The 13,226-nt window shown below is 46.2% G+C and overlaps 1 protein-coding gene across 2 annotated transcripts in view; it reads left to right on the forward strand.

Moving 5' to 3' along the window:
• Slc12a8 (solute carrier family 12 member 8) overlaps positions 1–13,226 on the forward strand; it is a 153,598-nt gene that overhangs the window by 98,842 nt on the left and 41,530 nt on the right. Inside the window, exons 8-9 of one of the 2 annotated variants that reach the window (XM_021209883.1) lie at positions 4,463–4,609; positions 12,224–12,848. In XM_021209883.1, the coding sequence (XP_021065542.1) occupies positions 4,463–4,609; positions 12,224–12,848 (772 nt within the window). The remainder of the gene's footprint in view (positions 1–4,462; positions 4,610–12,223; positions 12,849–13,226) is intronic. The other variant, XM_021209885.1, reaches the window with a different exon arrangement.

A 13,226-nucleotide genomic window follows, 5' to 3' on the forward strand; every position in this document is an offset into this window, starting at 1 on the left:
CTGCTCCTAGTGAGGGGTGTGAACCTCCAGTGACCTGTGGATATACTCATTAAAAAAATATATCTATAGGGGAAGGGTCACATGCACAGAGGTCAGAGGACAACTTGTGGGTTGCAGGGATCAAAGTCAGGTTGTCTGGCTTGCTGCTGAGGCATCTCGCAAGCCCTATTGTTCTTTGTAAGTGCTTTCATCTCAAGAATCCTGAGAGATACACGATTTACCAGTCAGATTATTGTAGCAGTCATTTGTGACACAGGAAGTGGGTTAACCAGGGTCTTGGGTGCAGTATGACTGGACCACATGGACTGAGCGCATTGCTGAAACAAGGAGATAAAACATAGGTGTTCTAGTTTGCACCTCCTTTTTAAAGATAAAACACTGACCAAAAGCCACTTTGGGTGGAAGTTGATAATTTGCCTACAGGATTTAGTCTATCACTAAGGAAAGCCAAGGCAGAAGTTTAATACAGGAACCAATGGAAAAACACTGCTTACTGGCTTACCCCTCCTGGCTTGCTCAGTAAGCTTTCTTACGATGCTCAGGCGCTGTTCAGGCTCAGCTGCCTAGGGACAACACTGCCCACAGTGGACTTGGTCCTCCTACATCAATTAGCAATTAAGAAAATGTCTCAGACAGTTTGGTCTAGATAGTCCCCAATTAAGACTTCCTCGCTTAACTCTGGACTGTGTCAAGGTGACACCTAAAACTAAGTAGGACAACGGGAGATGGAGAACCCTCAACAATAAGGGGCACGTGACAAAGCTGAAAGTTACATCTGACCCATCTGTCATATTTCTGCAAATGAGCACTTGAAGTTCTAACACTATGTCTAAAGTAAGGCAGTATGGAGAGGGGCTGCCAGTTACCAGAAAGAGAGACTTCCTGAAGTGCAGATGAGGGTGGATTCATGGCTCAACCGGGGCACTACTGCATAAACAGCAGTTGGTGTCAAGGAGAACAGCTTTGTCTTCTCTTGTTATGTCTCCTGACACCTGTGGGATGTGTCAGTTGTGGATCAAATTAATTAATTAGCTAATTAATTAATCTACCATTTATATATCTCTGTTGGGCACTGGGAATACTGGAGCGAAAGATCATGAGGTCCGCCTAATTGAAGATGGCAGGTTGGTAGAAGAGAGTGTGGTAGGCCTGCCCTGTGCCTCATGACCCTGGGGAGCAACCACTGGTATGAGGAGAAGAGAGATGACTCCTAGAGGAGATGGGGTTTCTACTGAGTCTTTTGCATTTAAGAATTTTTGAATTCATGTTTATATGCATGTACCCAGATGAGCTTATGTGCACCGTGTACATATGGATGCTTGTGGAGGTCTGAGTCAGGTCCTCGGCAGGAGCATAAGTGGGTTTTTTGTTTGTTTGTTTGTTTTTCGAGACAGGGGTTCTCTGTATAGCCCTGGCTATCTGGGAACTCACTCTGTAGACCAGACTGGCCTCAAACTCAGAAATCCGCCTGCCTCTGCCTCCTGAGTGCTGGGATTAAAGGCGTGCACCACCACACCCGGTGCATAAGCGTTCTTAACTGCCGAACCATCAGTCTGCTGCCTTGAACTGATGCTTGATGTTCAGTGGTGAGCAATGAGCAGATTAGGGAGTGTGGAAAGAGGGTCCCAACAGCAAGTGTGACCCTCCCTGCCCCTACAGGGACTGGGGATCATCAGCAAATGGAGCAGAGACTACCTCGGGTGCGGGGCGGGGGTGTGTGTGTTGGAAGTCCTGTAAGTATGGTAATAACACCCCGGGACCAGCTGTAGGGAGGCAGGTCAACTTTACTTGGGGTGATTCAAGGATAATTTAGTTTGGGGGATGAGGGTTAGAATATCCAGGATGGGCAAAGATCATTGGCTGAAGGCTTAAGGTCTGAGATGCCTCATTAGCATGGGGAGGCACTGCAGGGATCTCAGGTGCTTGTCAGGAGAAAGGAAGCTGAATCTATAATCTAACTAAGGCTGTGTGACGTTCTGCAGGCGTGTGGGGTTAAGGTCAGAGAAGGGGAAGCCCTGCTAGTAAAGGGAGCCCTTCATTTTGCACCAAGCCCATCAGGCTATCTGGACAATGGTAGACGTTGGTCTTCGTCCCTAATTAGCAGGGCAATGGCAAGTGTTGTGTAGAACTCGGGGACTCGTGGACATGCAGAGCCTGCTTATCAACCAATAGGAGTTGCTGTCACTGGGATTTTAGGACCAGGGTTGAGTTTGTCACTCTGGTAGGGGCCTGGGACGTTTTCACAGGGAGCATGAGAGGCTGACTGGAGTCATAGCCAGCTGACAGTTCTCAAAGTGTGATTTCTAGCCACTGGCATCAACATTACTTTAGAGCCTTCTGGAAATCCATATTCTTAGGCTCCTCTCAGTGCCTCCTAAATCTGAAATGCCAAGCGTAGGGCCCAGAAGCCAGGAGTTTGAGAGACACTGCAATGAATCCAAGCCTGCTCAATTTGAGAACTAGTGTATAATCGATATAATATATGAACTAGCCTGAAACCGTGGGCTGAGGAGGGTAGGCTGGGGAATGGGGACTCGGAGGGTAGGTGCACCTGGGGAGTAGGAAGGGTCAAGCCATGGTTTGACTGGCATGTATAGCAGGCTGGCAATCCCAGAATCCGGGAGGTGGAGGTGGGAGTATTGTGAATAAAGAACAACTTGCACTTATAGTAACACTCTGTCTCAGAAGACAAAACCAACCGACCAACCCAACAGTGGTTAGGCCCTGGGATGCTCGGAGGCTCAGCTCAGGCTGCGCAGCCCTGGGATCAGTGAGAAGCTCAACGCATGGTCATACGTCAGTCGGGCATTTCAAGATTTCTACAAGCGTAGCAAGATGAGCGGTAGAGGAAAGAGAATTCTCTAGAAGCGTTAAAGTCATCTAAGTCATCTGACGTAGAATATGCACACAGTGCAGAGGCAAGCAAGAGAGACCCTGCTGCAAAGTATACCGCGAGAACTGCTGCTGTCCCAGGTTATCTTCCAACCTGCGTGGGTGTAGAGGGGCACAGAACGCTCCTTCCAAATAAGTAGTTAATTCGTAAATGTTTGTAAAACCTTTTTTTTAAGTGTTGGTCATTGTATAACTATATTAGTCAGGTTCCAATCACTATCACACAATGCTTGACATAATGAATTTATAAAGAGAAAAGTTCCGGCCCGTAAGATAGATCAACAGGAAATGAGACATTTACAGTCAAGTCTAATGATTTCCGTTTGATCCCTGCGACCCACGTGACAGGAGAGATCAGTTTCTACAGGTTCTCTGTTTGATGTATGTCTGTCATGGAGTCCCTCTCATCCCACACCTCCACACTAAATAAACAGACTGTAATAAAGCTCTCCTTTTGCTTTGGGTTTAGGGGGTCCATTCTATGACCTGTTGTTTTGTGCCTCTTGTAGGAATGCCAGGTGGTAATGGCCACACATGTGTAGCACGACAAAGCTGTACTTCTCAAAGGCAAAAGAGAAGGGCTCGAGGCCTTTCCATCCCCTTCAAGAGCACACACCCATGACCTAAAACTCCCATAGGCCCCACCCTTGACAGTCCCCTTATTGTTCAGTAGGCACTGCCTGGGGGAGCAGGGAGGGCAAGCCCTAGCACAGGGGTGTGGTAGGGTTTTAGCAGAGCCTTTGTGTCTGGCATGAACCTGGTGTGACCTCAGCTTTAGAGTAGCCTTTTGTAAGAGATTGTTATCTGAGATTTGGGGGGTTACTCTTTTGAAGGATTCTCAGAGACTGTGCATCACTTAGTCTGGGGACATGCCTAACAAACCAGGAAGTCTCCTATGGTTGAGGGTGGGTCTTTCAAGATAACCTCTAGACCCGTTAGTCTTACTCAGGGTTTCTATTCCTGCACAAACATCATGACCAAGAAGCAAGTTGGGGAGGAAAGGGTTTATTCAGCTTACACTTCCACATTGCTGTTCATCACCAAAGGAAGTCAGGACTGGAATTCACTCACATAGGTCAGGAAGCAGGAGCTGATGCAGAGGCCATGGAGGGATGTTAGTTACTGGCTTGCTTCTCCTCGCTTGCTCAGCTTGCTTGCTTATAGAACCCAAGACTACCAGGCCAAGGATGGCACCACCCACAATGGGCCCTCCCACCCTTGATCACTGATTGAGAAAATGCCTTAACAGCTGGATCTCGTGGAGGCATTTCTTCAAGGGAGGCTCCTTTCTCTGTGATAACTCCAGCCTGTGTCAAGTTGACACACAAAACCAGTCAGTACACCCCTAGATCAGGTAAGTTTCCGTATTCGAAGATTGACCTGCTAAAGGTGCTTTTTTGTACAGCATTAGGAAGAGCTTCAAGGAGGCTGTCTGAGTTCAGTCCCTGAGAAGCCTAACTTCATCGTGCAGTGGCTCTCTTCAATTTGTCCTCTGTAACCCAGACACAGGGGCCACTGTAGGACATTCAGGATCAGCCCGTGGTAATGGGAGAATATCTGCTTCTCGTAGGTGTCTCTGGTTGGTTTCCTCTTCCTGTTGGGCCTGTACATCTCATCACTGGCTTCCTGTATGGGGGGACTCTATGGAGCGCCCCGGATTCTGCAGTGCATTGCCCAGGACAAAGTGGTCCCTGCACTTGCCTTTCTGGCGAATGGGGTGAGTGGCTCATTTTGTTGACTATCTCTCTTCTCTCTGTTTTTCCGTCTGCATCTCTCTGTCTCTCCGATGCATAGACTTCTGACCGGTGTCTCCTCTCGCTGGGGAGAGACAGAGTGGGGCGCGGAAGTTGTACCTTTCAATCCTGTCCCTGGGGGTGTTAGGTTAGCTGCGTAGACAGAGCGTCTCATATGTCACAGGCACCAGCTTCCCGGAGCTGAGCAGCCGTGAAGCACGGCCCTTCCTTCAATAAAACAAATCCAGGACTCTCCAAGTTTAGCATGAAAGAAACAGTCTCTTGTTTAGGAAAAGAACAGGGCCTTGCAGCTCTGCCTTTCCCATGGGTGATAGTCGTGGTGCTGATAGTGATAGTGGTGGTGGTCAGATGATGGAGGTGGTGATGATGGTGATGGTTGTGGTAGTAATGGTGGTGCTGATAATGATGGTGATGGTGGTGATGATGATGGAGGTGATAGTGGTAATGTTGAGGTGGTGATGTTGATGTGGTAATGGTGGTGGTGGCAGCGGCAGTGGCTGTTTGAAGAGGCCCCACACTATGGGCTATGGCCTCTCTATGAGCTATCATGTGCCAAACTGTAATTGTTACTGGATAGCAGAGTTGACTGACTGCTGGGATGGTCAAAAGAGACTTTCCTAAAGAACAGTAGACACACGCATAGGGAACCCCCTGTCTCTGCATTGTGGCTTGTAAGCTACACTTTGTATTCCTAGTCCCTTCTGACTCCTCATCCCAAGGGGGTATAAATCATCATAACTCCTTCCTCTCTACCTCCCTTTGGGTTTTTGAAACAGGCTCTCACTAGATAGCCCAGAGCTGCCAAAATTTGCTAGAATTCTCTGGTTGCATGGTCAAATATTTCTGTTTTTATTGGTTTGTGTATTTATATGTTTGTGTGAGGTGAGGGGGGAGGGCATGAGAGAGAGGGAAGGAGGAGGAGGAGGAAGTCAGGGGGAGAGGGAGGAAGGGGGAAGAGAGAGAGAGAGAGAGAGAGAGAGAGAGAGAGAGAGAGAGAGAGAGAGAGAACGAACACACATGTAGACATATGGTCAAGAAGACCTGTTAGCATATTAGCATGTTAGCATTCTTTCTATTTCGGGCCAACAGTTACCAGGTACCAGCAACAGCAGCCAGGTAGGCCAGGCTTGCTATAAAAGGGACTGTTTGGCCCCTCTTCTCTCTCTGACCTCTTTCTCCCTCTCTCCTCCCCCCTTCTCTCCCTTTTCTTTCTCTGCCTCTACTCCCTTCTCAACTCCCCTTCCCATGCCCTAAATAAGCTCTGTTTTATATTAGACACATCATGTGACCGTTACCTGGGGTGGGGGATGCCTCAGCATGGGCCCTCTGAGGTACCCCTCCCTCCGCACCATACATGCTCTACAGAACATATCCAGAGCACTTGCAGGAGCCACCATGCCGATCCTAGGGATCAAACTCAGGCCACCAGGCTTAGCATCAAGTGGCTTTACCCACTGAGCTGCCTCTGCAACCCCTCGTTTCTTTCTTGAAAGAAAGAAGCTGGCCTGAAATTTGCAATCCTCCTGCTTCCACCTCTATGCTAACACATAGGTACACTTGACCACAATCAGTTCCTTCGGTTTCTTCTCTCCAATTGACATGGGCTGGGGGGAGCAGTGGTTGATACCTCAAGATTAGGATGTTGATATACCATAGAACTTTATTCTACCTCATTTAAAAATTTTATTATTATTATTATTATTATTATATTATTATTATTAATTTTATGTGTCTGGATGTTTTGAATGTATGCATGTGTTTATGCACTACTTGAAGGCCAGAAGAGGGCATCTGAGTCCCCAAATACAGCTAAAGGAGGTCATGAGCTGCCAAGTGGGTGCTGGAAATTGAACCTGCGTCCTCCAGGACAGCAGCCATCGATCTTAATGATAGGGCTATTACTCTAGCTCATTGTTTATTTTTTATGAGCTACAATGAGCACAGATTTCAAAACTAAAACTTACATAAACAATATCCACTGGAAATTTCTACTCCTATGTTGAACCTTCCTATCTGTCCTAACCTTGATTTTGTCCTTTAAGGCACTGTTTTTCCTAAGTCTTTATGATTATTGTTGGTTTTATGTGCATGTGTGCACGCAAGCAGAAGAGTGTGGCTTTCTTTGCTTCTTTTGCAGTGTTGGGAACTGAATATATAGCCTTGCCAGTGGGTGTATGTGTGTGTGTGCATGTCTGTGTGTGTGTGTCTGTATATGTGTAGTATATTACATACATGTTCTTTGGGTATGTATCCTTATATGTGTAGGTGTGGGTATGGGTATGTGCATCCTTATATGTTTCCCCCAATCTATATGTTTTTATTTTAAATAGTGTGTGTGTGTGTGTTGTGTCTGCATGTATGTCTGTGTACTACTTGCATGCCGTGTCTGTGAAGGTCACCAGAGAGCAACAGATCACCTAGAGCTGGAGTTACAGATGCTTGTGAGCTGCTGTGTAGGTTCCAGGAACCAAACCCAGGCCCTCCAGAAGAGGATGGAGTGCTTGTAACCACGGAGCCATCTCTCTGGCCACACTGCCTTAGTTTCTTGAAGCCAGGTCACTCACTGATACAGCTAGTTAGTTAGCCAATGAACTCCAGGGATACCGCCTACACTACAGCAGCCTATGTTGGGTTTCAGATGCAAGTCTCCATGTACAGATTACTTGGGTTCTGGGGATCTAAATTCAGGTCCTCATGATTATGTGGGAGGAATTTATTGACTGAGCCATCTCCTCAGGCTCCCCAACTGTTTTTCAAATGGAATCTTTTCCTTCCATATTTTTATTCAACAGACGATTCTCTCAATATATTGCTTATACCTTGCATTTTTAAATTTTCATATGTGGTTTAGGAATCCGTCTTCTATATTACTTTAAAGAGGATTTTCTCATTCTGTTTCTGTTATGTTTATGTGACATAGTTTATTTAATCAATTCTCTATTGACCGATACATACATGAGTGTCTTCCAAAAACAGTGTTGTAATAGGTGATGCACACTCACATAAATACACACATACACACATTCATATCACAAATACATACTCACACACTCATACACACATACCACACATACACTCATACATACACAGTCACACACCTAAACACATATATACACACAAATTCACATACATACTCATACATATATACACTCATACACACACTTAAACACACATATACATACAAACACCACAGACACATACCAGACACACATACACCACACACACATACACAGTCACATATTCATACATATACATACAATATATACTCATACACACTCATATACACAAGCACACATATACACACACCACAGACATACCTCTCTCTCTCTCTCTCTCTCTCTCTCTCTCTCTCACACACACACACACACACACACACACACACACATGAAAAGAAAGAAAACAAAAAGAAAATTGAGCGTGTCAAATGGATGATATTATCAATTATACCAGGGCCTACTTGGTCAGATCATCTCTGTTAAATGCCCTCATAAACATTCAAGAATAAACATTACTGATCTCCTAGGTGTCCCTCAACCCAACCGAATTGACAGTTATGATTAGCCAATGAGATAGGATTTGCATCCTGTTGGATGCAAAATGTTGATGGGGCCATAGGAACATTCCTACAGGCACCTATGCCTTTACACTGTGTCCAGGAACTTGTCCTACAGAATTTCTTACCCAGGTGGTCCCAGCCTACCTCCATAGTCTGCAAAGGCCCCTCACCATCTAGATAGAGTCAGTTATGGGGTGAGAGTCACAGATGCGTGTGATTGCCCCTCCCGCATTATGGTCCACAAAGGGATGTGTGTGGGCATCTGTTGATGAGGAAGGCTGGCCAGGAGGTAGTAATACACACCTTTAATCCCAGCACTCAGAGTCAGAGGCAGGCTGGTCTCTGTGATTTTGACGCCAGGAGGGTCTGCAGAGCAAGTTCCAGGACAGCCAGGGCTACACAGAGAAACCATGTTTATAAACAAACAAACAATCAACCGACCAAGGACTAAAGGGTTCTAAGCTTACACCTGGCCTTTCTCATTATCATGTTGATATGTTTGCCAAGATAGGAGGATAGACATATTTGCTCAGATTTATGTTATTAGCTTGGTCGGTATATGTAAATATTTAGAAACTGTACATGAACCTCATTTGCACACTGCCTTGAGTGACAAGGGCAGTGTTAGCAAGGAGCCTATCTGTGGCTCGTTGTTTTGTTTGGTTTGGTTTGGTTTGGTTTGGTTTTGGTTTTTTGAGACAGGGTTTCTCTGTGTAGCCCTGGCTGTCCTGGAACTCACTCTGTAGACCAGGCTGGCCTCGGACTCAGAAATCCACCTGCCTCTGCCTCCCAAGTACCGGGATTAAAGGTGTGCGCCACTACCCCTGGCATATGTTGTTATGTGAACAGTTTTGCTAGTGTACAGTGAGAAATGGCCTTTCAGGACACCAATATTTGTGTTCACTTCGTTGTGAATAAAACTCACTATCTCTTCCTGTTTTGTGGATGTTTGTAATTTTTTTTTTTCTAGCACTAAGGTTATTTTCAGTTTCTAGAAGCTCTTTTCTAGGAAGATTAACTCTTTGTGATCTGTGTTACAGATATTTCTCCCGGGTGGTCATGTGTCTTTTAACATCGTTAGCTTCTCCCATCCTCTAAGCATGTCTCCATATATGATTATATTTGGTTTTTCGAGACAGGGTTTCTCTGTGTAGCCCTGGCTGTCCTGGAACTCACTCTGTAGACCAGGTTGGCCTCAAACTCAGAAATCCTCCTGCCTCTGCCTCCTAAGAGCTGGGATTAAAGGCGTGCACCACCACTGTCCGGCACTTATTTCTGTTTTAAATGGCAGAACACTAGAAGCTTAAATACATTATTGAGGTACAGTTAACATGACAGGAAAGTTCATAAAGCCAATGTAAATAGTTTTAAGAATAATTATAAGGATAGCATCCTGGAGCCTCCAAGGAACCCTGCCAGCTTGACCCCCGCCCCCAGCCCCACCCCTACCCAGTGAGGCCCTTCCCTCTCGATCCATAGTCCCTTCCCTGATGAGCAGCCTGGGCCTCTTATATCCTGCAGCACACACCTTGAATGTTGCAGGTCCCCAGCCTTCTGCCCCAGCACTTTTCTCTGGTGCTGAAGCTCAGAAATTGCCGCCGAGAGTACCCAACCTCCAGCCAAGGACACAAATCTGAGTGTCATGTGACAAAACATTCTTCTTTTGATTTCCCCCAAGCTGTTTGAAATGCAAAGGCACTTGTAGCTCAGGGCATCACCAGGTTCGGCCCAGGGACCACAGCTCACGATTGCTCCCTTCAGATTCATCCCTAAACAGCTTGCCTGAGTTTGAAACCTAATACAGATTGGATGTTTCTTATCTTTATTGTCCAGGGCCAGAAGCTTTTCGGATGTTGGAGGTTTGTTTTATATTTTGGGATATTCCTATATCTATAGTACAGTATCTTTACACCCCATCCATTCATGTTTCATATACACCTAGCCTGAAGGTGATTGTACGCAACGTTTTTAGACATTTTAGGCATGAAACAAAGTTTCATGACGTGAGATTTCCCAATTCAATTTCCATGTAAATCTAATACAGATTTTTAGAATTCTGTCATTTTGGATACAGAATTTTTATACTAAGAATACTCAGTCTGTACATGGAATCACATGTGTGTGTGTGTGTGTGTGTGTGTGTGTGCGCGCGCGCGCGCGCGCGCACGCGCGCGCTTCTCTGCTATCCTCCCTCCCTCCTTCATCAGTATCTTTGTGAGCATCCTCCTCCTCCGTGCTGTAGCCGCAGGTTGTTGTTTGGGGTTTTAGGGCTGTTGCCTGTGCTGGATGTACACTTAGAATAACCCCAGACTACATTCCCACTACCAGAATGTCTCACCTGCTCCGCGTGCCTGGCTTCTCACGGTGAGTAGCACCCTGTTCTTTTTCAGGGCATCTGCACTAACTGATGCTGCTATAGAGATGGGTGAGCCATCCTAGTGCTCTGGACTTTTATGTGATTGCCGTGCTCATGTGTATTTGATGGTATCTCACTGTGGGGTGAATGTGTGTCTTCTAATTGCTGATGAGGTTGGCCATCTTTCCACATGTTTAATAGTCTTTGATGAGGTACTTGTTCAGATCTTTTACTCATTTGGTCAAGTGGGCTGTCTCTTGAAAAGGACTTTTAGAGCCGGGCGTGGTGGCGCATGCCTTTAATCCCAGCACTCGGGAGGCAGAGGCAGGTGGATTTCTGAGTTCGAGGCCAGCCTGGTCTACAAAGTGAGTTCCAGGACAGCCAAGGCTACACAGAGAAACCCTGTCTCGAAATAACCAAAAAAAAAAAAAAAAAAGAAAAAAAAAGAAAAAAAAAGAAAAGGACTTTTATTACATTACATATTTTCTGTGTGTGTGTGTGTGTGTGTGTGTGTGTGTGTGTTTGCACACGCCTTAAGCTATACCATGTGTGGAGGTCAGAGGACAGCTTTCAGAGTTGGTTCTCTCCTGCCACGTGGTTCCTGAGGATCCAGCTTAGGCTGTTGGCCTTGCTGGCAAACACCTTCAGTCGCCGAGCCACCTCCCTGCCCTGTCTGTCTTTTCCAATTATGCATAGGGATTCACTGTCTGTCTTCCACATCTTTTGTCCAGTCTGTGGATTGTCCCTCTCTTGGTGGAGAAAGACTCTCATTGGCCTATTTTAACTGTTCACCTCAAGATCTTGGCCTAGACTAGCGGTTTGGGCAGCTTACTGGAAACTTCTTTTAAAATTGTGATTTTCTACAAACTTACTTTACTCACAGTCATGTTATTGTCAGACTCTTCCATATCACTTTAATAAATGCACTCTGAAACTAATTTCCAAACATTATAAAATCCTTCTCTGCCCTTTTCTTCTCCTCCTCTCTCCTTCCTTTTCACCTTTGTAAAGATTGTTCTGGGGAGGGTCTTGGGTCAGCATGGGTTCTGACACAGTCGTAGAAGCCCCAGTTGATTCCAGAGGAGTGCTGAGAGAGCTGTAGGCTGGAAGTTCAAAGCTGGGCGGTGTGGACAGAAAGCTGATGTTTAAAGTCTAGTGAGTGAGTTTAGGTGGAGAAAAGGGACAGTCTGGGAGACAAGGCAAGGATATTACTTTAGATGTAGTCTCTGAGGCATGGAGAATGGGCTAGGAGAGCCGAAAGGGAGCCGCTGAGGAAGAAGGAGGCAAATGGAGAGAGAGAAGCCAGGTAGAGAAGCATCCTGAGGAAGGGCAGCTGGGTTGGATGAAGCTCCTCAGGAGAACACGGGACTGAGACATGTACCGTAGAGTCCCCGTGTTAATGGTGATGTTGTCTGTGCCTCTGATGTTCAGGAGCTACTGGGTCTCCATGTTTTGCTTATGCTACCACACATTAGCGCAGGTCTCACATTAACCCCATGAGTTGGCTATTACTTTTCCAAGTTTATATGTGAACAATCCTGTGGGGAGAAGTTCCTGAGATGGTACATTTGATTTTTATCGTTTAACTGTAACATTTTGGGATCTTTCTATCTGAAATTTCATAATTCTGTATTGTTGTTGTTGTTTTTGCTGTTGTTCTCATAGAAAGGGCCAAATAAAACACCGGTAGCAGCCATCTGCCTGACCAGCTTGGTGACCATGGCCTTTGTCCTGGTGGGTCAGGTGAATGTTCTGGCGCCTGTTGTCACCATCAATTTCATGCTGACCTACATCATGGTGGACTACTCTTACTTCGCCCTCTCCATGGCTCACGGCGGCCTCGCTCAGTCTCCTGAGCCCGTCCCCAGACAAGGCCCAGATGCTCTGCACTGCTCCGAGCACCTGCTCCAGGACAGGGCTCCCAGCTACGGCTCTGATGCCCCCACCAGAAGCCTCTCTGAGGGCACCCTGCTGGAGTTCACCAAGGACATGGATCAGCTCCTCCAGCCAATAGAGGGGCTGGAGAGGAGTCAGCTCGGGTCAAGAGAAGGTAACCGGAACCCAAAGAGTCAGATGCGCAAGGGTAAGAAAGGCGCCAAGCAAACCCTACAGGATAGCTTCCTCTTGGACCCTGGGTCTCCTTTGTCCTTTCCTACAAGGACCTCTGAGAGGTTGTCAGTTGCCTTCTGTGGGGAGCAAGAGTCCTATCAGAAGCAGCAGTCTTCTAGGAGTGAATCACATGACCATCTTGTTCCTGATCTACGCAACCAGCCTAGAGTGAACAGAGAAGGTAAGAGCTTTGGAATAATTTTGGAGCCTCCTACTTCGGGGTGCCCACCAGTTGCTTCATCCATCTGGTTATTATAACCCAGGTTTCATAACTTTTGGTAGTTTTAATATTTATTTCAAAATGTTATATGTACACTAGCTAATTTTAGACAGAAATTTCTATCTCCTGTGTATAAGAGCTGGGAGCCAGAGCTAGTAGTTGAATATCATTTTCCTTTCGCTCAAAGTTCAGCCAAAGGGTAACCACTACAAATCGGACTAAGTTAGCCTTTGACAAGGACGCCTCTTCCTGCTTGCTAAAGGGCTCACTCAGTTTGTCCGCAGAAGAGAACTCTCTTAAACCAGGTGCCATGTGATGAAGGGTTGGTAGTTAAAGACG

The sequence above is a fragment of the Mus pahari genome, chromosome 12 (genome assembly GCF_900095145.1).
Source record: "Mus pahari chromosome 12, PAHARI_EIJ_v1.1, whole genome shotgun sequence".
NCBI lineage: Eukaryota > Metazoa > Chordata > Mammalia > Rodentia > Muridae > Mus > Mus pahari.